At 48.5% G+C, this 25,594-nt stretch overlaps 1 protein-coding gene across 2 annotated transcripts in view; it reads left to right on the forward strand.

Moving 5' to 3' along the window:
- clcnk (chloride channel K) overlaps positions 1 to 25,594 on the forward strand; it is a 151,424-nt gene that overhangs the window by 81,540 nt on the left and 44,290 nt on the right. For both annotated transcript variants that reach the window (XM_038821627.1, XM_038821626.1), the window contains 6 exons: positions 999 to 1,127; positions 16,454 to 16,593; positions 17,903 to 17,980; positions 18,954 to 19,032; positions 22,758 to 22,883; positions 24,137 to 24,221. In XM_038821627.1, the coding sequence (XP_038677555.1) occupies positions 999 to 1,127; positions 16,454 to 16,593; positions 17,903 to 17,980; positions 18,954 to 19,032; positions 22,758 to 22,883; positions 24,137 to 24,221 (637 nt within the window). The remainder of the gene's footprint in view (positions 1 to 998; positions 1,128 to 16,453; positions 16,594 to 17,902; positions 17,981 to 18,953; positions 19,033 to 22,757; positions 22,884 to 24,136; positions 24,222 to 25,594) is intronic.

Genomic DNA, 25,594 nt, shown 5'->3' on the forward strand with positions numbered 1-25,594 from the left:
ACTTTGCAATCGGGGCACGTTTTTCAATCCTGGCTTTGCCAGCGATTTGGGCCTTGTCTCCCCAGCTGGCCGTGTGATCCTTGCGCGTGCGATCCAGAGTGCTGTTAAATCAAGCGAGAAAAGGTGACTGTGAAGCCAGCGGGTTTCACACAGTTTTTCTCGCCCAATCCGGGGCTCCGTGCAATTCTGGGAAAATTCTCCCCGTGTGTTGACAATTTGTATTTGTACATCCAAATTGAAGATTGTGCTGGCAATCAGGAATTTTACCTTTTAAAATCCACTTCTCAAATTATTTTCAATAGAGTAAAATCCAATGATGTAGTTCCCTTGGTTATAATGATTGTACGTATTTAGTAAATAATTAAATATCTGGCTCACTCTCCTGTTTTACCTTCTGCCCTTGTCCTGCCTTTGCAACCTTTTGCATTAATTACTCTCTGGCATTTCCTTGAGTAACTGAGTGGTGTAGCATTCTGTAATTGTTAACCCGCTGATGTACACAGTGAGTTTTAACAGATTCAGTAAGACTGTGAGATTAATTAGGAAGTAGCACATGGAGCGTTGAGGGGCGGCACAGTGCCTTAGTGGTTAGCACTGCTGCCTCATGCCACCGAGGTCCCAGGTTCGATCCTGGCTCTGGGTCACTGGCTGTGTGGAGCTAGCACCTTCTCCCCGTGTTTGCGTGGGTCTCACCCCCCACAACCCAAAAGATGTGCAGGGCAGGTGGATTGGCCATGCTAAACTGCCCCTTAATTGGAAGAAAAATAATTAGGTACTTTATAATTTAAAGAAAGGAGAGTTGAGCAATTCCCCCAAATTATTAATTTTAGACCAGACAATTGTCATATGTCGATACAGAGAGTGGAAACAACATTAGCACATAGCCTAACATATGTGCACATTTGCAAATTAAATTTGACCGTGAAACAGAAACAGCCTGTTTTGTTTATTACTGAAGTCTGGATTTGGAGCTTCTCATGTTTTATATGTCTCTGCAGCCCACCGATGGCTCTTTGAGCAGTTAGAAGACAGCAATCTCCTGCAATACATCTCTTGGACTGTGTACCCGATTGCAATGACCACATTCTCCACTGGTTTCTCTCAGTGTGTGTCACCGCAGTCAGGAGGTAAGTCTGTCACCGTCGGTGTGTTTATAGACCAAACAGTATTTGTATAATCCATTTCCCAGCACCCCTGTGAATATGCCGCAAAATACAGCTGCTCAATCCCGTCTTCTGGGAAGAACATTCCCATGTCAAGTTGAACCGAGATGCCGAGTTAAATACTCAGCAGGCCATCTCTAAGTTCCAGTAGTAGATTCGGAGTTTGAGGAAAAGTTAATGCAAAGAAGGTGTTATAAGCAAAAGTCTCCTGAGAACGGAGGTAAATTCTTGTTCCTTCCTTCCCGGCCAGCCGCTGCACTTATTGAAAGTGCATTTGATAGGGCTAAAATATTGTAGCACCGATTCTCTGACCCCTGCTACCTTTCAGCATACCATCCTAATGGAAGCACAGATTGGTGATTTTACTTTCCTGTGGCCAACTTTCGTCTAATGCAATACTTACTAAGCCATACTTGCCTGGGTGAGTGCAGCTCCAACAACACTCAAAAAGCTGGACAGCATCCAGGACAAAGCAGCCCCGCTTGATTGGCACCCCATCCGCCAGTTCCAGCATGTGCTCCTTCCATCACTGACACACAATAGCTACTGTGGTTAACCATCTACAAGATGCACTGCAGCAACTCACCAAGGCTCTTGCGACAGCACATTCCAAACACCCAACCTCAGCCACCTAGAGGGACAAGAGCAGCAGATACCTGGGAACCCCATCACCTGGAGGTTCCCCTCCAAGCCACACACCATCCTATCTTGGAAATATATCGCCGTTCCTTCACTGTGGCTGGGTCAAAACCCTGGAAATCCCTCCCTAACAGCAGGGTGGCTGTACTTACACTGCATGGACTGCAGCGGCTCATCGCCACCTTCTTAAAGGCAACATGGGATGGAAAATGAAAATGCTGGCTGAGTCCGCAGCGACCACATCCCACAATGTGGGCGGCAAGGTAGCACGGTGGTTAGCACAGTTGCTTCACAGCGCCAGGGTCCCATGTTCGGTTCCTGGTTTGGGTCACTGTCTGTGCGGAGTCTGCACGTTGTCCCAGTGTCTGCGTGGGTTTCCTCCGGGTGCTCCGGTTTCCACCCACAGTCCAAAGATGTGCAGGTTAGGTGGATTGGCCATGATAAATTGTCCTTAGTGTCCAAAAAAGGTTAGATGGGGTTACTGAGTTATGGGGATAGGGTGGAGGTGTGGGCTTAGGTAGGGTGCCCTTTCCAAGAGCCGGTGCCGACTCGATTGACCGAATGGCCTCCTTCTGCACTGTAAATTCTATGATACTCTATGATAATATGATACACAAAATAATAAATAAAATATGGAGCAGTAAGGCCATAGACCGGAAATATTGGGTGTGATTCTCACCCCCGTGGTGAATAGCAGGAGAGGAGCCAATCGCGATGCTCCTGACCCACAGTGCCCGACGCGATCTGGATCCCTCCTGGGATTCACCGACTCTAATGGCGCAGCTTAAGGCTGGCGCTAATCATTACTGGTCTCTATCAACGGAGACCAAATGTGATGACCATGCTGGGGGCCATTGCAACCCCCGGGTGACCGGCGACCGAGCAGGGCAGTGCCCTGGCACTGACCCTGAAACCTGAACATGCCCAGGTTCACTTTGCAGTGATGCCAAGTTGGCAGTGCCGGGGAAGTGCCGGGGTGCAAAGGGGCACTGCAAGGGGCGGGGCCTAAAAGGGGGTTCTGAAAGGGATGGGGGCCCTCAGCCACCCCAGAGCGGGGTATGGTCACCTTAGGGTGGGGCACGGGTGGGCCGGGGGGGCGGCGGGGGGGGGGGGGGGGGGGGGGGGGGCGGCAAAGCCCTGATGCCATCAAGAAAGGATGGGGGTGGGGCCGGGTCACCCTCATACCTTGGTGGTGTGTGGGATGACATGACATTTAGTGATGGGGGGAGGGTTGAGGGTGTTCCCTTGTCTGCGGGGGGAGGTGGGGGTCACGATATCTGTGGGTGGAAGGTGCAGGGGAACTTTCAACTTAAGTTTGAGATTTGGACAACCAATCTCGGAGGAGCGGGTCTTGCTGGCGTCTTTAGTTCAGACTCCATTAAAAATTCAAAGGGCACAATCGAACGGCCACGTGGCTGCTAGAAGCTGGGATACCCCGCTTCCAGGATCTACCTGGCTCGCAACGCCTTGTGAGATCTAATGCAATCCCATGAGATGTCCGCCAATCTCGCATGGGTGACCACCCTGTCCTCGGCTGCCCTAGTCACCTCCAGGGCCCATTTCTCAAAGGAGGTAAAGATTCTTATGTCCAGCGTGCCTCCGCCACTCTGGGCCCCTCTCGCCGATTGTGGGGGAGCTTTTCCTGTGGGGACACAGAGGGAGAATTGTTAGCCACAAGTGTGTTCACAATGGTGGGACGGGGGTGAGGGGGTGTGAAGGGAGGGTTGGGGGTCGCATGTAGAGTTGGGGGGGTGGATGCTTGCGCGGGGACGGAAAGGTCTCGGGTGTGGGGGTGGGTGGTGGGTGGTGGTGTCTACTCACTCATGCTGCCTGATGTAGGTCGTTGACGTTTTTTCAACACTGGAGGCCAGTCCTCTTGGTCACACTGCCTGAGCTGACAGCTGCCGCCACCCCATCCCAGGCAGCACTGGCTGCCCTGTGGCTGACCCCCTGGGACCCTCGGGGGAACAGGACATCTCTCCTGGCCTCCACTGAGTCTAGGAGCCTCCCCAGGTCTGCATCCCCGAATCATGGGGTCAGTCTCCTGGGCACCATTGTTGTGAGCTGGGTCGGGTTGACTGAGCAAGTGCTGCTCGGCATTGTTAGCGGGGGGGAGGGGGTGGGGGGGGGCTGGAGAACGCAGAGCCAGCGAATCAGCTGGCAAGCCTTCATTTGTGGTGAGAAACCGGCGAAACCTCATTAAGTGGACCAATTAACGTTGAATAGCGTTGCCAGAGTCACTAGGCCGAGCGCTGGAAGCTCTCGGCAGTTCCTGCTCATTCCCACACTTAGAAATCTTTCCCGGGAATGTTGCCCTTTGTCCTTTTTTGGGAGAACCCAGCCCATTGTCTCTGTTTCTCGCCACAATTGCTGCCATTGCCTGCTGAGTATTTCCAACATTTCTTCGGTGGGATTCTCCGACCCCTCGCCAGGTCGGAGAATCGTCGGAGGGCCCCGCGAATCGCGCCACGCCATCCCGACGCCGGGACGCGATCCACCACAAAGCGGAGAATTGGCACCATTGGGGCCGCCGTAGTTGGAGCAGCGCCGGTCGGGGGTCGCTCTACGCGGCCCCCCGCGATTCTCCGGCCCAGATGAGCGGCGTAAAAAAACCCGAGCCCACCGGCACCGTTCTAACCTGCTCTGAGCTGGCGGGACCTTGGCGTTGAAGGGTCAGGGGATGGCCTGTGGGGGGGGGGGGGGGGGGGGGGGTCCGACCCCGGGGGGAGCCCTCCGATGTGGCCAGGCCCGCGATCGGGACCCACCGATCAGCGGGCCGGCCTCTCTGTCTCCCGGCCTCCTTTATTGCGTGTCGGCCCCTGTACTCCTGCGCCATGTTGGGTCAGGGCCGGCATGGACAAGGGAGACACCGCGCATGCGCAGAAATCGCGCCGGTGGGACTGCCCATGCGGGAGTTTGCGCCGGACCCACCGCGCGTGCGCGCGTCCCCCAGCGCCCATTCCACGGCCGGATCAGCAGCTGGAGCGGCGTGAACCACTCCAGCGTCCTGCTGGCCCCCTGTAGGGGCCAGAATTGTTGATCCTGGGGCCGTGTTGACGCCTTCGGGAAACGCGACGGTGTTTCTGTGGGTGTCAACACTTAGCCTCAGGATCAGAGAATCCCGCCCCTTGTTTTTCTTTTGGACCAGTAAGGTCCCAGGTCCAACTTTTGGTCTGACCTGTGCTGATCTCAGTGAGGACTAGTGACAGTACAATGGTGTCAGTGGAATACAGGAATGCGCCATATCTACGCTGATGACTCCCAGCTCGACTCCTCCACCACTCAATCCGACTTCACAATCCCTTCCAATTTGTGAAACTACCTCTTCAGCATCAAGTCTAGGATGAGACTCAACTTTCTCGAACTGGGGGCAGCACGGTGGCGCAGTGAGTTAGCCCTGCTGCCGCACGGCGCCGAGGTCCCAGGGTCGATCCTGGCTCTGGGTCACTGTCCGTGTGGAGGTTGCACATTCTCCCCGTGTCTGCGTGGGTTTCGCACCCACAACCCAAAGATGTGCAGGAGAGGTGGATTGGATGCGCTAAATTGCCCCTTAATTGGAATAAATGAATTGGGTATTCTAAATTTATAAAAAAAGACTTTCTCGAACTGGACATCAGGCAAGCCAGACATCATTTTCAAACTCTGCCACAAACTCCACTCCCTTGCCATCCTCCACTCTGACCAATTGCTGAAGCAGAACTGAACTGTTGACAATCTCAACGTTTTGTGCATCCCTGAGTTGAGCTTTAAACTTCAGATCCTACCCATTCCTAAGACTGTACAATTCCACCTTTGCATAATTGTCTGCACCTTCCCCGTGCTTTTGTCACCTCAATGATCACTTACTCTAATGGCCTCCTTGGTGTCGTCCAAGCACCATTGACTCCAACAAGTTCAAAATGCACTGAGTCCCACTTACCCGTCATCTGTGTCCTCCCTGACCCAACTTTCACTCAAGGCCCCCGTGTACTAAATTTAAATTCCATGTCCTCGTCTTAAAGTCCTTACGTGACTTTGCTCCACCTTTTTCTCTTCAATGTTCCCCAGCCTTATGTCCATTCTCACACACTTTGATCTTCCAACTTAGGCCTCTTAATGCATTCCTCTCCTCCATTCACCACACTAACCTAACTTCCACTCTCTCCCTGAGCCATCTGCCCTTTCTCTTCCCTTTCTCCCTTAAAAAGAGATCTTTGAAACCCATGGATTTGAGCAAACTTTCTTTCACCTGTGCTCAGCATGCCCTACTTTCTCACTGTTTATTTTGTTTGGCGTTCCCGTCTGTGAGATAACTTGGGACATTTTCTACATTTAAGGAACTGCATAAGAGCACGTTGTTGTTGAAGTGATAGGGCTCCAGTTTGAAAGCTCACACAGACAGAATGGAGATGAGTCAGCACCCTTAAAAGCGGAGGAGAGAAAAGCAGGCAGAAGCCATGGTAATAGCATGATTGATAAATGGGATGTTGCATTAGAGGTGATATTGCTCTGGGGGGGATTGCTACTCGCTTGAAATCCTGGACATGCAACTGCAATCCTTGAAAAGGAATAGTTACTTGATTAAAACTGAAGGGCTGAATGGCAGTAAATTTGCACTTCTTGCGAGCAAATGAGGGCCCCATTTATGCCCCTTGGAGGCATTTACCCATTGAAAAGAGGAGCAGAACCAACTGGGACTTTGGCCGAGGGCAAGAGGTCGGGGCTGGGTAGAAAATGGGAGATGGAGGTTTTTGATTGAAACGTATAAAATTCTAACAGGACTGGATGCAGGGAGGACGTGTTGCCTGCTTGGGGAATCTAGAGCCGGGGGATGCAGTCTCAGGATAGAGGGTACACCATTTAGGACTGAGATGAGGAAAGATTTCTTCACTCAGAAAGCAGTGATCCTGTGGGACTCTCTACCACAGAAGGATGTGAATGTATTAAATAAAGAGATAGATTTTTAAAAGATTTTAATGGCATTGAGGGGTATGGGAGAGAGCGGGGAGTACGGCATTGATTTCGGGGATCAGCCATGATCATTTTTTAAAAATTTGTTCTTGGGATGTGGGCATCGCTGGCTGGGTCAGCGTTCACTGCCCATCCCTAATTGCCCTTCAACTGAGGTGCTTGTTAGGCCATTTCAGTGGGGGACAGTTAAGAGTCAACCACATTGCTGTGTGGATCTGAAGTCACATGTAGGCCAGACCGAGTAAGGACGACAGATTTCCCTCCCTGAAGGGCATTAGTGAACTAGATGGGTTTTTACGACAATCGACAGTGGTTTCATGGTTATCATTCGACTTTTAATTCCAGACTTTTTTTTTATTGAATTCAAATTTCACTATCGGCCAGGGTGGGATTCAAACCTGGAATCTTAGAGCAGTACCCTGGGTCTCTGGATTACTAGCCCAGTGACAATACCGCACTGCCACCGCAGAGCAGGATCGAACGGCCGAATGGCATACTACTGTCATAGTTTCTATGGTGAGTATGGTCCGGCTGCTGTCCCCCAGTTTCAATATTCAATCATAGATCATAGAATTTACAGTGCAGAAGGAGGCCATTCGGCTCATCGAGTCTGCACCGGCTCCTGGAAAGAGCACCCTACCCAAGGTTAACACCTCCACCCTATCCCCATAACTCAGTAACCCCACCCAACACTAAGGGCAATTTATCATGTCCAAGCCACCTAACTTGCACATCTTTGGACTGTGGGAGGAAACCGGAGCACCCGGAGGAAACCCACGCACACACGGGGAGGATGTGCAGACTCCGCACAGACAGTGACCCAAGCCGGAATCGAACCTGGGACCCTGCAGCTGTGAAGCGATTGTGCTATCTGTGGTGATCACAAGTTAACCAGATGCAACACAACTGAGCAACCACTAGAGGGAGCACGGGAGAGCCACATAAATAGATCAGGACAGGAAGTGAGGACACACTTCATTGAGGGCAGAACTTGGAGCAACACATATACACTCTTCACAGCAGGTGGGCTGGTAAGCAGGACACAGTAAGCAAAGCTGGTAGATAGCACTGGAAGGTAGTTCTAGGTCGAGCTCTGGAAACTGAACGAACCCACAATAAAGCATCTTCTCCACACTTGAGACTACGAGCTTTATTAAGACACGAGTAACAACACATGGTACCTAGGAGTGATTTCAGACGCTTATGACAGGACAACTCAGCTGCAGATACAGAAAACAAAAAAAAAATGGCATGGAAATCTCAACCAAGAATGGCATGGAGATCTCCTGCTGGACATTCGACTGGGGAAGACATTGCTGATGAGAGGATGTGCCTTGGACACACACTTCACCTGAACACGACTGGAAAAGTAAGAAGTGTCTGGGAAAGGTTTAAACAAATGTTCGATTTCGCTATCATAGCATATGATGCAGCGGCAGCCTCAGACGAAATTAAAATAGCAATTCTCATCGAAGGAAATGAAGCTTGGAAAGTTTATAATGGATTTAAATACTCAAAAGGTGAAGACAGAAACAGCTTACAAACGGTACTAAACAAATTTGAAGAGTACTGTGAGAAATTTGAACAGCAAGACATGCTCACAGTCCAACCTGCACAGAGACTGAGTGATGCAAAACTTAAAAAATCACGAAGAGAGCAAGAAATCGCGAATGGAAAGTACAGATCAAAAAGAAGAAATAAAAAGAATTTCTCACAAAGCCAAAACGCTGAAACCCTGTCCAAATCGGGAAGAGAAGATCACTTACGAATTTTGCAGTCCTGGTGGGACAGTAAAATCGCTGAAATCCGCGAAAAACGGCAAAAAATGGCGTCGGAGCACATTGTGCAGTCTCTGGTAAGCAAAGAACTACAAATCGCGTCTGCGCATGCGCCGGAACCGGAAGTCGCGCATGCGCCGGAACCGGACGTCGCGCATGCGCCGGAACCGGAAGTCGCGCATGCGCAGTTTGAAAAAGATCGCAGCGCCGATCGTTATGCGCATGCGCAAGCCGCGCATGCGCAGTCAAAAAAAGTCGTCGTCGCGGATCGTCGTGCGCATGCGCAAGCCGCGCATGCGCAATGGGAACGAAACCGCACAGTGCAGGAGGAAAGCCGATTTGCGCATGCGCAAGTCATGCCAACGCGTGACGTCATGACGTCTGAGCATCCTGACCCCGCCCACTTAAAAGGGAAATGCCCGAAAATTGAAAATAAGACACTTAAAGTGGTAAACACAAATTTTCTTGCCTCAGAACACAGAAAAACGCCTGAACTTACACCAACAGTTAAAAACAACTTGCACAACACCCTGAAAAAAGCAGTCTGCACCACCCAAAGTGAAGAGAACAAAAAGAATTCCGAAACAACAAAAGATGATTTGTTTTTCGAAGAATACTACTCAGACACAGCTGAGTCAGTCGGATATGCTTCTCACAGCATCAGCGACACGGTCGCAAAGTTCAACACGAATCAACTCGTGGTAGAAGAATCCAACCAGGATGATTTGTTTTTCGAAGAATACTACTCAGACACAGCTGAGTCAGTCGGATATGCTTTTCACAGCATCAGCGACACGGTCGCAAACTTCAACACGAATCAACTCGTGGTAGAAGAAGCCAACGAAGATGAAATGGCTATCAAGGAATACTACTCAGACATGGAGGAGTTATTTGGACATGCTGATCACAGCATCAGCGACACCGTTGCAAAGCTCAACACGACTCTACTCATGGTGGATGAATCCAACACCATGGTGCCATGGCAGCTCGTCGATACATTGGATGACAGCAATACCCAAGACGAAGACGACGCCACACAGAGAGCACAGGAAGACTCCACGGAGCGAGCGATGACAGGCTCCACAGTGCGAGTGATGAAAGACGCCAACAGGGATGCAAGCAAACACTCCCGGGCGGACACCAAGCATGAACAAGACCATGAAGGTAAACCCGCTGTACCTGAGCAACCGCAAGCAGACCATGAAAGTCTACCAAGCTCACAGGAACAAGAAGAAAGAGCGGACTATGAAAGTCCAACACGCTCACAGGAACAAGAAGAAAAAGCAGACTATGAAAGTCCAACACGCTCACAGGAACAAGAAGAAAGAGCGGACTATGAAAGTCCAACACGCTCACAGGAACAAGAAGAAGACAATGCACCTCTGCCCACTGCATGCGAAGACAGTGACAAGGTGATCACACTCAACGTACAGGATCACAGTGAGACTGACAGTTCTCAGCTTGTCTGTACCGAAGCACAGAGCGAAAACAGTGACAAAGTGCTCGCACTCGACGTACAGGATCACAGTGAGACTGACAGTTCTCAGCTTGTCTGTACAGAAGCACAGAGTCGGGCCACCCAACAGTCCAGAGAGACGATGCCGAAAGAAAACATGCAGATTTTGACTCCAGAAGAGGAGCACCTGGAGCCCAGAGAGACAACGCAAAAAGAAAACATGCAGATTTTGACTCCAGAAGAGGAGCACCTGGAGTCCACAGAGACAATGCCGAAAGAAACCATGCAGATTCTGACTCCAGAAGAGGAGCACCTGGAGTCCAGAGACATCAAACAAAAAGAAACCATGCAAATTTTGACTCCAGAAGAGGAGCACCTGGAGTCCAGTGAGATAACATCAACAGAAATCATGAAGATTTTAACTCCAGAAGAGGAGCGCCGAGAGTCCACAGACACCACGTCAATTGTAATCATGGAGGTATTGACTCCAGAAGAGGAGCGGCAAGAGTCCACAGACACCGCGTCAAATGTAATCGAGAAGACTTTGACTCCGGAAGAGGAGCACCAAGAAAGCAAAGATGCGGAATCCAATTCTCCACAACTGATTGATGTCACCTGCACCGATGCAACATCAGATCATTCGCACCACTCGCGAGACGGCATGCTAAATGACTCAAATTATCCACTCGGGACACTCGTAGAGTATAACAAAAAAAACAAAAGTCAAAAGAAACACGGCAAGAACAGAAACAACATGAAGCGCGACAAGACCAACAACAATAGCAAGAAGCACAGCAGAAACGAGAACGACAACAGCAAGAACAAAAGCAACATGAAGCGCGACAAGACAAACAACAAAGTCAGGCACACAGATAGCGACAACGACAGAGACAGAAACAAGAAGAATGGCAACAAACACAACAAAGTCAGGAACAAAGATAGCGACAACACCAAAGACAGAAACGACAAAAACAGCACCAAGACCGGCAACGAGAACAACAAAGTCTGGAACAACAACAGTGCCAACACCAAAGACGGAAACGACAAAAACAGCGACCAGTACGGCAATGAAAACAACAAAAACAAGAACGACAGAAACAACAGCAATGAAACAACGACTTGTACACAATGGCACTACTTGGCACATGACGGACAATGCCACAGCGCATGGCAAAACGATGACAAGACTACAAACATGTCATGGGATGACAACGAATCGCACAAACTCACGTCTGCTCCAGAACGAGCAAGCACACCAGCATCCAAGGCGGATGAGACAATAAATCAACACCACAAGCACAGAAAAAAGGCCATGCCAGTCAACATCAGTGAGGTGACCATGCAAACACCTCGGGATGATGCATTGGGTACTTAAAATAACAAAGAACACCAACAACATTCACAGCGGACTTGCAATATCAATATCACCACGTCATCAACAACAACAAAAAAAAAAGAAAAAAAGCTCTGAACAAATTCATCAAGTTTGGACTCATAAATGTTTTATTGAGATTGGACATATAACTACAGTGGCTTTGTACAATATGCAATAGCACCATCACCTGTATAGATTCGCATATCATAAGTAACTGTTTTCAATACTGTTTCTTTAATGATGTACAGCAAATATGTAAAGAGAAAAAGGGGGATGGGGTGATTGTAGATTTACTAGATACAAAACAACTGAGCAAACACCAGAGGGAGAGCTACAAATACACCGGGACAGGATGTACAATTTTCTTTAACGATGTACAGAAAATATGTTAAGAGAAAAAGGGGGATGTGGTGATCACAAGTTAACCAGATGCAACACAACTGAGCAACCACTAGAGGGAGCACGGGAGAGCCACATAAATAGATCAGGACAGGAAGTGAGGACACACTTCATTGAGGGCAGAACTTGGAGCAACACATATACACTCTTCACAGCAGGTGGGCTGGTAAGCAGGACACAGTAAGCAAAGCTGGTAGATAGCACTGGAAGGTAGTTCTAGGTCGAGCTCTGGAAACTGAACGAACCCACAATAAAGCATCTTCTCCACACTTGAGACTACGAGCTTTATTAAGACACGAGTAACAACACACTATCCACAATGCTACCCTGCTGCCCCTCAATCATGGCCCCTCAATCATGGGGAGTGCTCCAAAAGGAAGGAAGCAGGACAATGATAGGTACGGCAAAATGGCCCCGCAACAGGCCTGGGGTCCTCCTCGGCAAATTGAAATTGGACCGGCACTGACCTCTTCCTGGCTGCCAGGGAAGGGAGTGCAGTGCAATATGGAAGCCAGACGGTTCCAGGTTTGATGGCCAGTCAGTCTCCAGTTCTTTAATCTCGGCCCGATTGGCGTCTCAAATGCTGGACTCAGGATCGGAAATTCAACTAGGGTTCCTGCTTCTGAACGCCACCTGGTGACCTCTGCTGTTGGTGCGCGGGATCGGTTGAAGTCCGGATGGATTTTAACCGTGAGATCCTCAAACAACTGCCTGTCAATGACGGGTGTTAACGCCAAATGGACAAGAAATGCTCGAAAAATATTGTTTTTGCATGCTGTCAGTCAGTGTGTTATGTTACCAGCGTGGGGTTCATTACTGCCATTGGAGTTACAATACTGGTTAACGCCATTGGGTGCATTGATTATCTTTACCTGTTATAATGTTCGACACATCGTTAACCTTTCCGACGCAACTTGGTCTATCGGTGCAATCATGTGTGTATGCAGTGCCCCCAATAGGCTTTCCACATCACTGCAACAAGCTAGTTGTGTTTTCAGCAATTACTGAGCAGAATTAAATATTTAAGTTAAATATCTGGGGCGAAATTCTCCGACTCCAGCAGGGTCGGAGAATCGCCTGGGGCCGCCGAAAATCCCGCCCCCACCGTGGCAGAGATTCTCCGCCACCCGGGAAGTGGCAGTGGCGGGAATCGCGCCACTCCGATCGGAGAGGCCCCTGCGGTGATTCTCCGGCCCGGATGGGCTGAAGTCCCGCCGCTGGGAGGCCTCTCCCGCCTCCGAGGTTTGAACCACCTCTGGTGGCGGCGGGATCGGCGGCGCGAGCGGGCCCCGGGGTCCTGGGGGGGGGGGGGGCGGGGGGCGATCGGACCCCGGGGGTGCCCCCACGGTGGCCTGGCCCGCGATCGGGGCCCCCTGCTAAGACTCCGGGCCAGTGTCCTGGGTGCACTCTTTCTCCTCCGCGGCCGCCGTGGCGGGAAGCGGAAGAGAAACCCACATTGCGCATGCGCCGGTGGTGACGTCAGCGGCAACTGACCGGCGAAAGCCTTTCGGCCAGCCCCGCTGGTGCCAACCGCTCCGGCGCGGGGCTAGCCCCCAAAGGTGCGGAGAATTCCCCACCTTTGGGGAGGCCCGACCCCGGAGTGGTTGGCGCCACTCCCCTACGCCGGGACACCCCGTCACGCCGGGTAGGGGAGAATCCCGCCCCTGTTTTGCAATGATAGAAAATAACCAACAAACTTGCATAGAACTTATATCGAGCCTTTCATGACTTTGGGATGTCTCAGAGCCAATAAAGTGTTGCTGGCATAATGTAGAAAACCAAAAGCAAGCATCTTATTGTCTTCTTTTGGATTTCTGATGAGACTGGAGGTAAAGTGGTGCAACGGTGCAGGATTAACTAAAATTGGGGCTTTTTAAGGGCAGCATGGTGACACGGTGGTTAGCACTGCTGCCTCATGGCGCCGAGGTCCCAGGTTCGATCCCGGCTCTGGGTCACTGTCCGTGCGGAGTTTGCACATTCTCCCCGTGTTTGCGTGGGTTTCGCCCCCACAACCCAAAAGATGTGCAGGGTAGGTGGATTGGCCACACTAACTTGCCCCTTAATTTGAAAAAATGAATTGGGTACTGTAAATTTTTTTAAAAGAGGAGAAAGAAAATTGGGGCTATTTACATGTCATTCTATGTCTATTAAGAACAACAATCTCCATAAATTCAATTTGCACTAGTTGCCCTCAAGCACTTTAATTGGGTCGTCAATCGGACAGGCAGGAACTGGAATCCAAACGACAGGTAACATATTCCGCTGCAGGGGCCATCACAGCCGCCGGATCCTCTCCATCTTTCATACAATTACAATTTCTGTAATAGTAATCTTTGTCAATTGAGCTGTGTAGGCTTCAAGCTCTGGAATTACCTCCACAAACTCCTTCTTCATACTTCCAACTTGCTCGCTTTCGTTGAGACACCTCTTTAAACCTACCTCCACGACCAAGTGTTTGTTCACCTTTAACAAGTGATCTCAGCTCTACGTTTGCCAACTTCCTTTACCGTGGCCCCTGGTGTCTGCTGAGTTGGCTGAACTCAGCTGGGGAAGAGGTTGAAGCACAACAATGGGCCTCAGTAACTCTGGGTTGTGGAGGGAAAATTGGCAGCAAAGATGTGCAGGTTAGGTGGATTGGCCATGCTAAATTGCCCCTTAGTCTTCAGGGATGTGATGATTAGGTGGGGTTACGGGGATATGATGGGGGAGTGGGCCTAGGTAGGGCGCTCTTTCAGAAGCTTGGTGCAGACGCGATGGGCTGAATAGCCTTCTTCTGCCCTATGGGGATTCTGTGGTAAAGGTAGTTAAAATCACGATTCGTAAATTGAAGTAAGGATGAATCTGGAGCCAGTCTTTTCTTTAAACAGGTTCATTCACTGGTTTAGCTGGTTTAGCACACTGGGCTAAATCGCTGGATTTTAAAGCAGACCAAGGCAGGCCAGCAGCACGGTTCAATTCCCGTACCAGCCTCCCCAAACTGGCGCCAGAATGTGGCGACTAGTGGCTTTTCACAGTAACTTCATTGAAGCCTACTCGTGACAATAAGCGATTTTCATTTTTCATTTTCATTTCACAAAAGCACAGACCCCCTCCCTGCTGTAAACCAGTTCTTATATACTTGCCCCAATTGGTAACAGCTTCTTTACAAACTAAAGCCTGCACTTTATTGGAACAGGATTCCAACATTGACAAGGAGCACAATCAGGCAAAATATTGCGCCAAAGAGGGTGACATTAAGACAGATGATCATACACTTGGTCATTGAGGTAGGTTTTAGGGATTGTCTTAAGGAACGAGATTGAGCTGGAGATGTGAAAATGTTTGTGGAGGTAATTCCAGAGCTTTGGGCCTACGCAGCTGAATTTCCCAGAATTTCTGTCACGGATCCAGGAAATTTGAGTGTCAGACTGTATAGGGTGAATTTTTGCTTCGATCTTTGGGGGATTCCAGAGGCAACAATGGAAGGAAGCTGTTTTCTCAAGACTCTCCAACTACCATCAGAGTGGTAAGAGTGGCACAAAGCGAGGGCAATCACACTGACAAAACAGAAGAGAGATATCAGAGGAAGATGTACTGGTCAATCATGATGAAGGCTACAGATATATTGAGGAGGGTTAATCTACCAAATTCACAGGCAAAGAGAACAGCATTTGCAATTCTGTTTATGGCCATTTCAATAGTGTGGCAAGGGTGGAATTGTGATTAAAGAGATTCAGGTTGTGGGCAATGGAGTAACATTCAAAGAGAAAGTACAGCAACAAGTCACATTTATATAGCTCCTTTATCATAATAGAAGATCCCAAGGTGCTTCACCCAGCCACATAAGGAGATATTTGGTTAGATGACCAAAAGCTTTTTTTTCTTTTTGTAAATTTTAAAAATAAATTTAGGGCAGCACGGCGGCGCAGTGGTTAGCATTGCTGCCTACGGCGCTGAGGACCCGGGTTCGAATCCCGGCCCTGGGTCACTGTCCGTGTGGAGTTTGCACATTCTCCCCGTGTCTGCGTGGGTTTCACCCCCACAACCCGAAGACGTGCAGGTTAGGTGGATTGGCCATGCTAAATTGCCCCTTAATTGGAAAAAATAATTGGCTACTCTAAAAAATGTTGTTTAAAAAAAAAAAATTTAGAGTACCCAATTATATTTTTCCAATTATGGGGCAACTTAGCGTGGCCAATCCATTAACCTGCACATCTTTGGGTTGTGGGGGTGAGACCGCCGCAGACACGTGGAGAATAGAACTTGCAAACTCCATACGGACACTGATCCGGGGCCGAGTTCAAACCCGGGTCCTCAGTACCGTGTGGTGGCAGAGCTAACCACTGTGCCACCATGCTGCCCAGATGGCCAAAAGCTTGACCAAAGAAGTAGATTTTAAGAAGTGTCTTGAATGAGGAAAGTGAGGCAGGGGGGTGTAGGGAGCGAATTCCAGAGAACAGGGCCCAGGCATCTGTAGGCAAGACCACCAATGGGGGAGAGGGAAAACTGGTACCAAAGCAAATGTGAAAAGTAAGACCAATTGCATTCACTCAATCACCAATTGATTGTTTCTCTAATTGTTTAGGGTCCATTATCAATTTTGTATGTTTCGCAAGCTCCTATATTTTTATCAGCGCCAGGACATTTCAATTCTGTCATTCCACTTCATAATATTTCAGAGATTTATCCAGATGGACTTGTCCTTTACATCTAGGTTCAGGCATTCCAGAACTGAAGACCATTCTGACTGGAGTACTTCTGGAGGAGTATCTGACAATGAAAAACTTGGGAGCAAAGGTGGTCGGTTTGACATGTTCCCTGGCAGCGGGAAGCACAATATTTTTGGGGAAAGTGGTAAGTTAAAGGTTTTAATGTATTACCTGAGAGAGATGGAAGGAGTGTAGCGATAGAGAGATGGGGATAGTGCAAATGCTGCCGTGGTGGCAGAACAAGAGGGAGGAAAAGAGAACTGAACGACAAGAGCTTATATTGATACAATGCCTTTAACATAATAAAACTCCCAATAAACGTCACAAGAACTTTTTAAAACAAAGTATGATACCGAGCCACATGCGGTGGTATTTGGTCAGATGACCAAAATCTTTGTCAAAGGGAGGAAAGAAAGTGCTGGAGGGATAAAAAATTGAGAAAGAACTGGAGAGGTGTGTGGAGAAAGGCAGTGTTGGAAAGATAAAGAATCAAGAAGGGACACAGCAACGGAGTGGAGTGGGGGGAATGGTGGAGGGGTTAAAACAGGGGTGGGCAAACTACAGCCCACGGGCCGCATGCGGCCCGCCAAAGGTCTTTATGCGGCCCACCAAGATCAAGTCATTAAAACATTTTTTTTAAAAAAACAAAAATTTTTTTTTAATATTTTTTATTTTATTTTTTTATTTTAAGGTTAATGGGGGGGGGGGGGGCTGTTGGGTTACTGGTATAGGGTGGATACGTTGACTTGAGTAGGGTGATCATTGCTCGGCACAACATGTGTTTCATGTGAAGTTTCTACTTTAAAATATTAATTAATAAAAATTAATTGCTTTTTTTTCTTTAAAAACCTTTTATTTTGGCTATTTTAAATATTAATTATTTTACTTAATATACTATGCGGCCCTTTAAAATTGTGAATTTCTGAATGTGGCCCTTGCACGGAAAAGTTTGCCCACCCCTGGGTTAAAATAACTGAAAGACAAACAAAAAGAACCAGTACAGGACCTAGGGACCAGCGCAAGCAAACAAGCAAAACCCTACCAAAATGTAAATAGACCAAGACACCAAGGAAACACCTAAACAGGGGAAGGGGAGGAGAGGGGTTGAGGGTGGAAGGAACTATACATATGTAAATACATGATGATCACTTTTTGTAAATTATATATGCAAAATTCCAATAAAAATATATTTTTTTAAATAAATCTGGTGGCGCCCACCATTAACGCTTGGAGGTTTGGGCTTGGGGCAAGTATAAGTCATTGAGTGCAGGATAATATCTCATGGGAAAACACTGAGTGAGATACCAGAGGGCCACATCCCTCTGTGAAGCTATACCCTTGTGAGGGTGCCAGTGACTCCGGAGAGCACAGAAGGGTGTGAAATAAAGAAAAATAAGGAATATTGAATGAGGAAGGGCAAAATGATTAATCGACTTTTCTTGCTTGAACCCCAGGGCCCCTTTGTCCACATCTCCAGCATGATTGCAACCTATTTGGGAAGAATTCGAACTACCGTCACGAGAGATTATGAGGTAAGGAGGGACATTTTGTTTTTAAATTTAGAGTAAGGGGCAATTTTTAGTGTGGCCAATCCACCGAGCCGGCACATCTTTGGGTTGTGGGGGCGAAACCCACGCAAACACGGGGAGAATGTGCAAACTCCACACGGACAGTGACCCAGAGCCGGGATCGAACCTGGGACCTCGGTGCCGTGAGGCAACAGGGCTAACCCTCTGCCCCACCGTGCTGCCCGTAAGGAGGGAGATGAAGGTGAAATTTCTAAATCATTAAAACCAAATCATGCGATTGACCTTGTACATAGACAAAGTGAGGAAAAATGATGTCTTTCATTAGATAATTCGTACAAGATCAGTGCCCAAATGTTAATGTTCCTCAGCCATACAAATCGGGAAGGTTTGAACTCTTGTCTGTTCGGTGGTTTCCTTTGGACTGGTGATTGAGTGAATGCAATTGGTCTTAGCAAGCCTGAAGGGGAAAATCAGCCAGGGTTGAAACTGTGCCCTTGTGAGGGGACCAGTGACTTTAGGACTTTAGAATTCAGCGTAGAAATTCCAAAAACACCTCAGCTGGTCTAGTTTCAGACCGACCCGAGTTGTCTCACGCTAACTGCATTTCCATGGAACATAGAACACAGAACATACAGTGCAGAAGGAGGCCATTCGGCCCATCGAGTCTGCACCGACCCACTTAAGCCCTTGCTTCCACCCTATTCCCGTAACCCAATAACCCCGCCTAACCTTTTTTGTCACTAAGGGCAGTTTAGCACATCTTTGGACTGTGGGAGGAAACCGGAGCACCCGGAGGAAATCCACGCAGACACGGGGAGAACGTGCAAACTCCGCACAGACAGTGACCCAGCGGGGAATCGAACCTGGGACCCTGGTGCTGTGAAGTCACAATGCTATCCACTTGTGCCACCGTGCTGCCCCCGTAGAATGTGGAACAAAGCTAATTTCTGCCTGTGATTTATTCTTTTTTCTACAGAATAAGAACAAGCAGTATGAGATGCTGGTGGCGGCAGCAGCAGTCGGGGTCGCAAGTTGCTTTGGTGCACCCATCAGCGGTAAGAAATTGGTCAGTAAAAAGGTAACCGCTCCACAAGGCAGGTAAAACCCCGCCCTCTAGTGAAGGAAATGGGGAGGCTTCATGCTGGGCAAAATAATGTCCACAACGGAAAGGAAGGAGGTGGCACAGTGGTTAGCATTGCTGCCTACGACGCTGAGGACCTGGGTTCGAATCCCGGCCCTGGGTCACTGTCCGTGTGGAGTTTGCACGTTCTCCCCGTGTCTGCGTGGGTTTTGCCCCCACAACCCAAAGATGTGCAGGTTAGGTGAATTGGCCACGCTAAATTGCCCCTTAATTGGAAAAAATAATTGGGTACTCTAAATTTTTAAAAAAAGTAGAGAAACCCAGTCAGTCCCATTCCCCTGCTCTATCCCTGTATCCATGCAAGCTTATTTCCCTTAAGTGCTGATCCAATTTCCTTTTGAAATCATTGATCATGTCCACTTCCATCACCCTCCTGAGTTCCAGGCCATTGTCACTTGGTGCGTTAAAAATAATAGTTTGTACCCACATTCTCCTTGCATCTCTGACCCACAGCTTTAAATCTATGCTGGCTTAGTCCTTGTATGATCAACTTATGTTTGTCTACCTAAGGGCAGCATAGTGGCCTAATGGTTAGCACAACCGCCTCACGGCGCTGAGGTCCCAGGTTCGATCCCGGCTCTGGGTCACTGTCTGTGTGGAGTTTGCACATTCTCCCGTGTCTGCGTGGGTTTCGCCCCCACAACCCAAAAATGTGCAGAGTAGGTGGATTGGCCACGCTAAATTGCCCCTTAATTGGAAAAAATAATTGGGTAATCTAAATTTTAAAAAAAAATGTTTGTCTACCTTAAATAAAACCACCATAACCTCAAATTTAGGTCGGTAAGTGTGTGTGTGTTTTCTTGACTTGTTCCCCCATCCCCCCCAACCCCGCCCAACTGAAACATTCTGAGTCTTGAATTCAATCCCAGAGCTATAGGGAGTCGGTCAAGCCCAACAAAAGCAGCAGAGTCGGCCTTGTTTCGAAACAGAAAGCCACATGGCAAAGATTTTCTCAGTGTCAGAAGGAGAATGGATAAAATCTAGTCGATGGTTATTTTGTCTTTGCCAATTCGGACAACGTACTGATGTGTTGAAATGTAGCGCATTTTCTTATTTAGTATTATAGTGCAAAGACAGAGGGGGTGGGATTTTCCAGCCTTTCCTGATCTTGTCCCGTCAAGAACGACCCCTCGCCACACCCACACACAGCGGGTTCCCAGGTGGTAGGTCACTCAAAATGTCGTAGACATCAGTGGGGTCAGTGGATCCCGCTGTCAGCCAATGGCGAGCCACTCTGCTGCTGGGAAACACACCACAGGCGGGGCTGGGGTTCCGGTTCCACCCATTGTGGGATCGGAAATTCCCACCCCGAAGCCAATGGGCCTTTTACTGGTCCGTCAAACGTTCCATCCCACCTGCAGCGATTCCCGTGGTGAGCGGGGCCGAGAAATACCAGCTGAAATTGTTGAATCCAATTTGGGACTGTTGCTCTGTCTGTTCACACGTTGCAAAGAAAAACAACTGAGCAATTCTGAATCTGGAGCCTTTGTTTTCCCAGTTCCCTCTTCATGAAGACTGAAGACGGGAAGACTACCACGTGGGAACCTGCGCTGACGTGAATACCCAGATCAGATGGCAAGGGGGGGGTGGGCAGATTATTATTATACCTTGAGTTCCACTATTGTGTAGTTAGATATTGGCCAGTACAGGAACACTGCTGAACATGATACACTCGGGTACTTTCCAGGAGTGACCAACTCTGCTAGACCCAAGAGAATATCTAAGGCCATACGCCTAACTCCCACCAGCATGCAGTTCCATAGGGTGACACATGAGAAAGTGGAGGAAATCAAATGAAAATGGAAAAAGAAGCCATTGTTAGCTGTTATATCATATTCAAGTAATGTCATTTCTGTTCGGTGGCGACTTAAAAAAAAATTTATTCTCCTCATTTTCCACATTTTCATCATACACAACAAAAGATAACCAACAGTAACAAATACAGAATTAATCCCCCAACCTGCATCCTCTTCAATATACAAACCCAAACATCACCCATATATTCCAAATACAACAAAACAAAAAGACCAAAAGAGAATCAATGGTCATCCCATTAACACTGTGCTCAATCCCCCCAATAGCCACCCCCCTCCCTCCCTAATGCTCGATGGTATCCAATTCTTGAAAGTGCACGATAGGCAATGCCCATGAGTTGTAGAACTCTTCCATCCTCCCCCTCAGCTCAAACTTCATCTGCTCAAACGTCAAAAATCCCAGCAGGTCCCCCTGCCAAGCCAAGGCACAGGGCGGAGAAGCTAACCTCCACCCCAGCAGGACCTGCTCTGGGCAATCAGCGCGGCGAAGGCTAAAACATCTGCAGCCTGGGCTGGTCCGACACCCCAAAAATGGTTCTAGGGGCCCTGGCTCCAAACTCCCATGTACCATCCCTGAGATGACCTTAATAAACCTCCCTCCAATACAACTCCAGCTTTGGGCAGGACCAAAACATGTCAACATGGTTTACTGGGCTCCTCCCAAAGCGCTCACACACATCCGCCACCCCCTCAAAGAGTTGGCTCATCCTCTCCCTCGTGAGGTGCACCCTATACACGATCTTCAACTCTATCAGCCCCGGCCTCGCACACAAGGTTGAGGCATTTACACTCCGGAGCACGTCACACCACAGACCGTCCTCAATAACATCCCCCAACTCTTCCTCCCACTAGGCTTTAATTCCCTCCAAGGATACCTTATCCTCCCCCCAAATCCTCCCATAGATCACCGACACCACCCCCTTCTCCATTCCCCCTGTCGTCAATACTTCTTCCAATAACGTGGGAGCCGGCACCATCGGGAACGTCTGAACCTACTTCCTGGCAAACTCCCCAGAGCTGCAGGTACCTAAATATTTTCCTCTGCCCCAGTCCATATTTCTCCCCCAACTCTTCAAGCCTCGCAAAACGACCTCTCAGGAACAGGTCTTTCAATACCCTGACTTCCCTCACCACCACACCCCCCCCCCCCCCCCCCCCCCCCCCATCTCCGAAACCTCCAATCCAACTTCCCCGGCTCAAACCTATGGTTCCCCCAATCGGCATCTCGCTTGACTCCACCCACAACTTATGTTGCTGCCTCAATTGCCTCCAAATCTTCAGCGTTGCCACCACCACCGGACTCCCAGAATATTTACCAGGGCCATTGGGAGCGGCGCTGTTGCCAACTTCCTCAGCCCCGACCCCCTACACAGACTCACCTTCTAACCCACTGGGACCCCCCTCACCTTCTAACCCACTGGGACCCCCCCCCCATGGGGACACCCCCACCCCCACCCCACCCACTCCTCATCTTTTCGGCATTCTGCAGAACTACCTTCCTAACCCTGGCTACCTTCTACCCCTGCCAAATAAACAAGATGATCAACTTAAGTTGGAGACTTTTAACTGTACAATCTCCTTCCAGGGAAGAATAAATAACATTGTTTAAAATTGTAAATGGGGTTCTTTCACTGCAAGCATTGGGTGGTTTAACTCACTCAAAACCCATTTGTTGACACAGAGGTAAAATTGGGCTCTAAAATGTTCAATGTCTGCATTGAGCATTTTGGCAATGATGGTGCCACTAATCCTTGCCGTATGTCAATGAACCACTGCTGACCTGTGATCCCTGTCTTGAAATGTAATCTGTGCTTGCTTTTCTCAGGTGTCCTGTTCAGCGTGGAGGTGATGTCGTCTCATTTCGCGGTCCGTAACTATTGGAGAGGCTTCTTTGCCGCCACCTGTGGCGCGTTCGTGTTCCGACTTCTTGCTGTGTTCAACAGTGAACAAGGTGAACACCACAAGGTGGCGCTGCCTTTGAGGCCTGCAGATCTCCACATCACATCCACTTCAGTTCTCCATCTTCCTAATTTTCTATTGACAGTAACAGGTTATTCTGAAAAACACAAGATTAAAAACACCCTTCAGTCCATAAGTGAGTGAGCGGAGAGGTAGTGGCGCAGTGGTAATATCACTGGACTAGTGTTCCAGGCTCAGTGATGTGGGTTCAAATCCTGCCATGGCAGCTGAATTTAAATTCAATTAGTAAAATCTGGAATTGAAAATTAGTCTCAGTAGTGGTGATCATGTCAGCAAATCATTGGTTGTTGTGAAAAGCTATCTGGTTCACTAATCTTCCATCCTTATCTGGTCTGGCCTACATGTGACTCCAGACCCACAGTGGTTGGCTCTTCACTGCCCTCTGGAATGACCAAACAAGCCAGGGGCAATTAGGGTCAGCCAACAAATGTTGCCCTTGCCAGTGATGCCCCACCTCTCATGACAGAATTAAAAATGAGAGATAAGGTAGACATATTTATCTGACTGTAAATGCAAAGATGCAAGTGATTGAGGAATAGGGTACGTGATGTCAATTCGGGAACAGGTTGAATTTTGACTTTTGCTGATGGTATTGGATCAAGTGACCCAGATCTCTCTCTCCCAAATATTGTCTATCTCCAACACTGCACCCAGTAAGTGCTTGATTTCAATAATGGAGGAAAGCTAAAGAGTTAGTGAGGGCATAATGGGCTGAATGTCCCCTTCTGTACTATGGTTGTAAGATGAATTGGGAAAAGTAATAAAGCCTCGCAGTTACCTATTGTGAGCAGATGCTCCCCACAAGTGTCAAAGCAGCTGCCTTGAGCCATTGTGTGCACACAGACAAGTGGCATTGTCCATGGGAGCACAGGGCCAGCCAGGGTTCCCCGTTTGGAATTTTATTGCTGGGTGAGGACATAATGAGGCTCTACTGTGATGTCCTCCACTGTAAGCGAGCCTGCCTGCACTCACTGCCCTCATGCTCACATTGTAAATAATGTCCACTTCGACGAGGTACAACTGCCTGTGGCGGTATATCCTTACGGAAATAACATAGTCTCCGCAAGAAGGGAAGGTCAGGAAACGTGGAGAGGAAAGGTAAACCTGAAATCCAAGGAGGTGTCCCGGCTACCTGGCAAGGAGGCTCAGATCGCTGCCTGCTCCGGGATTTGCTTCAAGGTTAAAATGTATTTCTAATTTTCCCTGTTTTTCTTTGCCCGGCAGAAACAATCATTGCTCTTTTCAAGACAAAATTCAAAGTTGACTTCCCGTTTGACTTACCAGAAACATTCATCTTTATCGTCCTTGGGTGAGGGGCCTTTCTGCTTTCCCTCTTGTGTATCTATGTCAAATGGATGGCAATGGAATTGATGCCAGCTACAGGTCCTTAGGCAGCACGTTCCAAATGCACGACCACTACCATCTAGACGGACAAGAGCAGCAGATACCTGGGAACACCATCACCTGGAGGTTCCCCTCCAAGTCACTCACAATCCTGACTTGGAAATGTATCGCCCGCCGTTCCTTCACTGTCACTGTCACCAATCTTGTTCTCACAGTGGATGTTCAAGAAGGCAGCTCACCACCACCTTCTGAAGGGCAACTAGGGATCAGCAATAAATGCTGACCTAACCAGCGACGCCCACATCCCGTGAATTAATTTTTTAAAACCGTAAATGCCGTTTGAGCGGATCGCAAGCTATCATATAAATTACTCGGGAAACCAGTCACCATGTCACAAAGGCACTGAGAGAGCCATTTGTTAATGTAGAGTGATGGTGTAAAGCTTACCAGTTAATATTGAACAATGCTGAGCATCTATTGGAAGGTAGAGTAACTGTTGATATGTATGAATAAATGACTGCACCAGAGCTTGAGAAAATAAGTTGTTCACTATTTTCATACATTCTTCAAGGGGCACCACCCTTGAAGAACAACGTCTCCTGACTTACTGACCTTGATGCAGTAACAAGAGACCCCTAACATCCTAGACCTTCTCGTTCTCTTTGTAGCTGAGGCTTGGACCTGTTTTTTGGTTCATTACCTGCTCGCCAAGGCGAAGTGTGATGGTGCTGGAAATGAATGTTTTTATAGGAGCAGAGAACTTAGGAGCAGGAGTGAGCCATTGGCTAATTCGAGCCTACTCCGCCATTAAATATCAGCAGAGGTGATCCGTTTCTGGTCTCAGCTCCACTTTCCTATCAGTCCTCGATAACCCTTGACGGGTACTCTAAATTAACAAAAAAAATTGACCTCATATTTTTAAACCATGTCCCACAGCTTTAGTCTTCCCCACAAGAGGAAACATCCTCTGGGTATCCACTCTATAAGTCCCTTCAGGATCTTATGTTTTAATAAGATCACATTGCATTCTTCAAAAACCGAATGTTCAATCTTTCTTTTTTTAAATAAATTTAGAGTACCCAATTCATTTTTTCCAATGAAGGGGCAATTTAGCATGGCCAATCTACCTATCCTGCACATCTTTGGGTTGTGGGGGACAAACCCACACAAACACAGGGAGAATGTGCAAACTCCACACAGACAGTGACCTAGAACCGGGATTGAACCTGGGACCTCGGCGCCGTGAGGCAGCAGTGCTAACCACTGCACCACTGAATGTTCAGCCTTACACTCTGGACAGATTTTATGTCTTTGGCTTCTGGCAGGACCTGATTCAGG

This window comes from Scyliorhinus canicula, chromosome 16 (assembly GCF_902713615.1).
Source record: "Scyliorhinus canicula chromosome 16, sScyCan1.1, whole genome shotgun sequence".
In the NCBI taxonomy this organism is placed as follows: domain Eukaryota; kingdom Metazoa; phylum Chordata; class Chondrichthyes; order Carcharhiniformes; family Scyliorhinidae; genus Scyliorhinus; species Scyliorhinus canicula.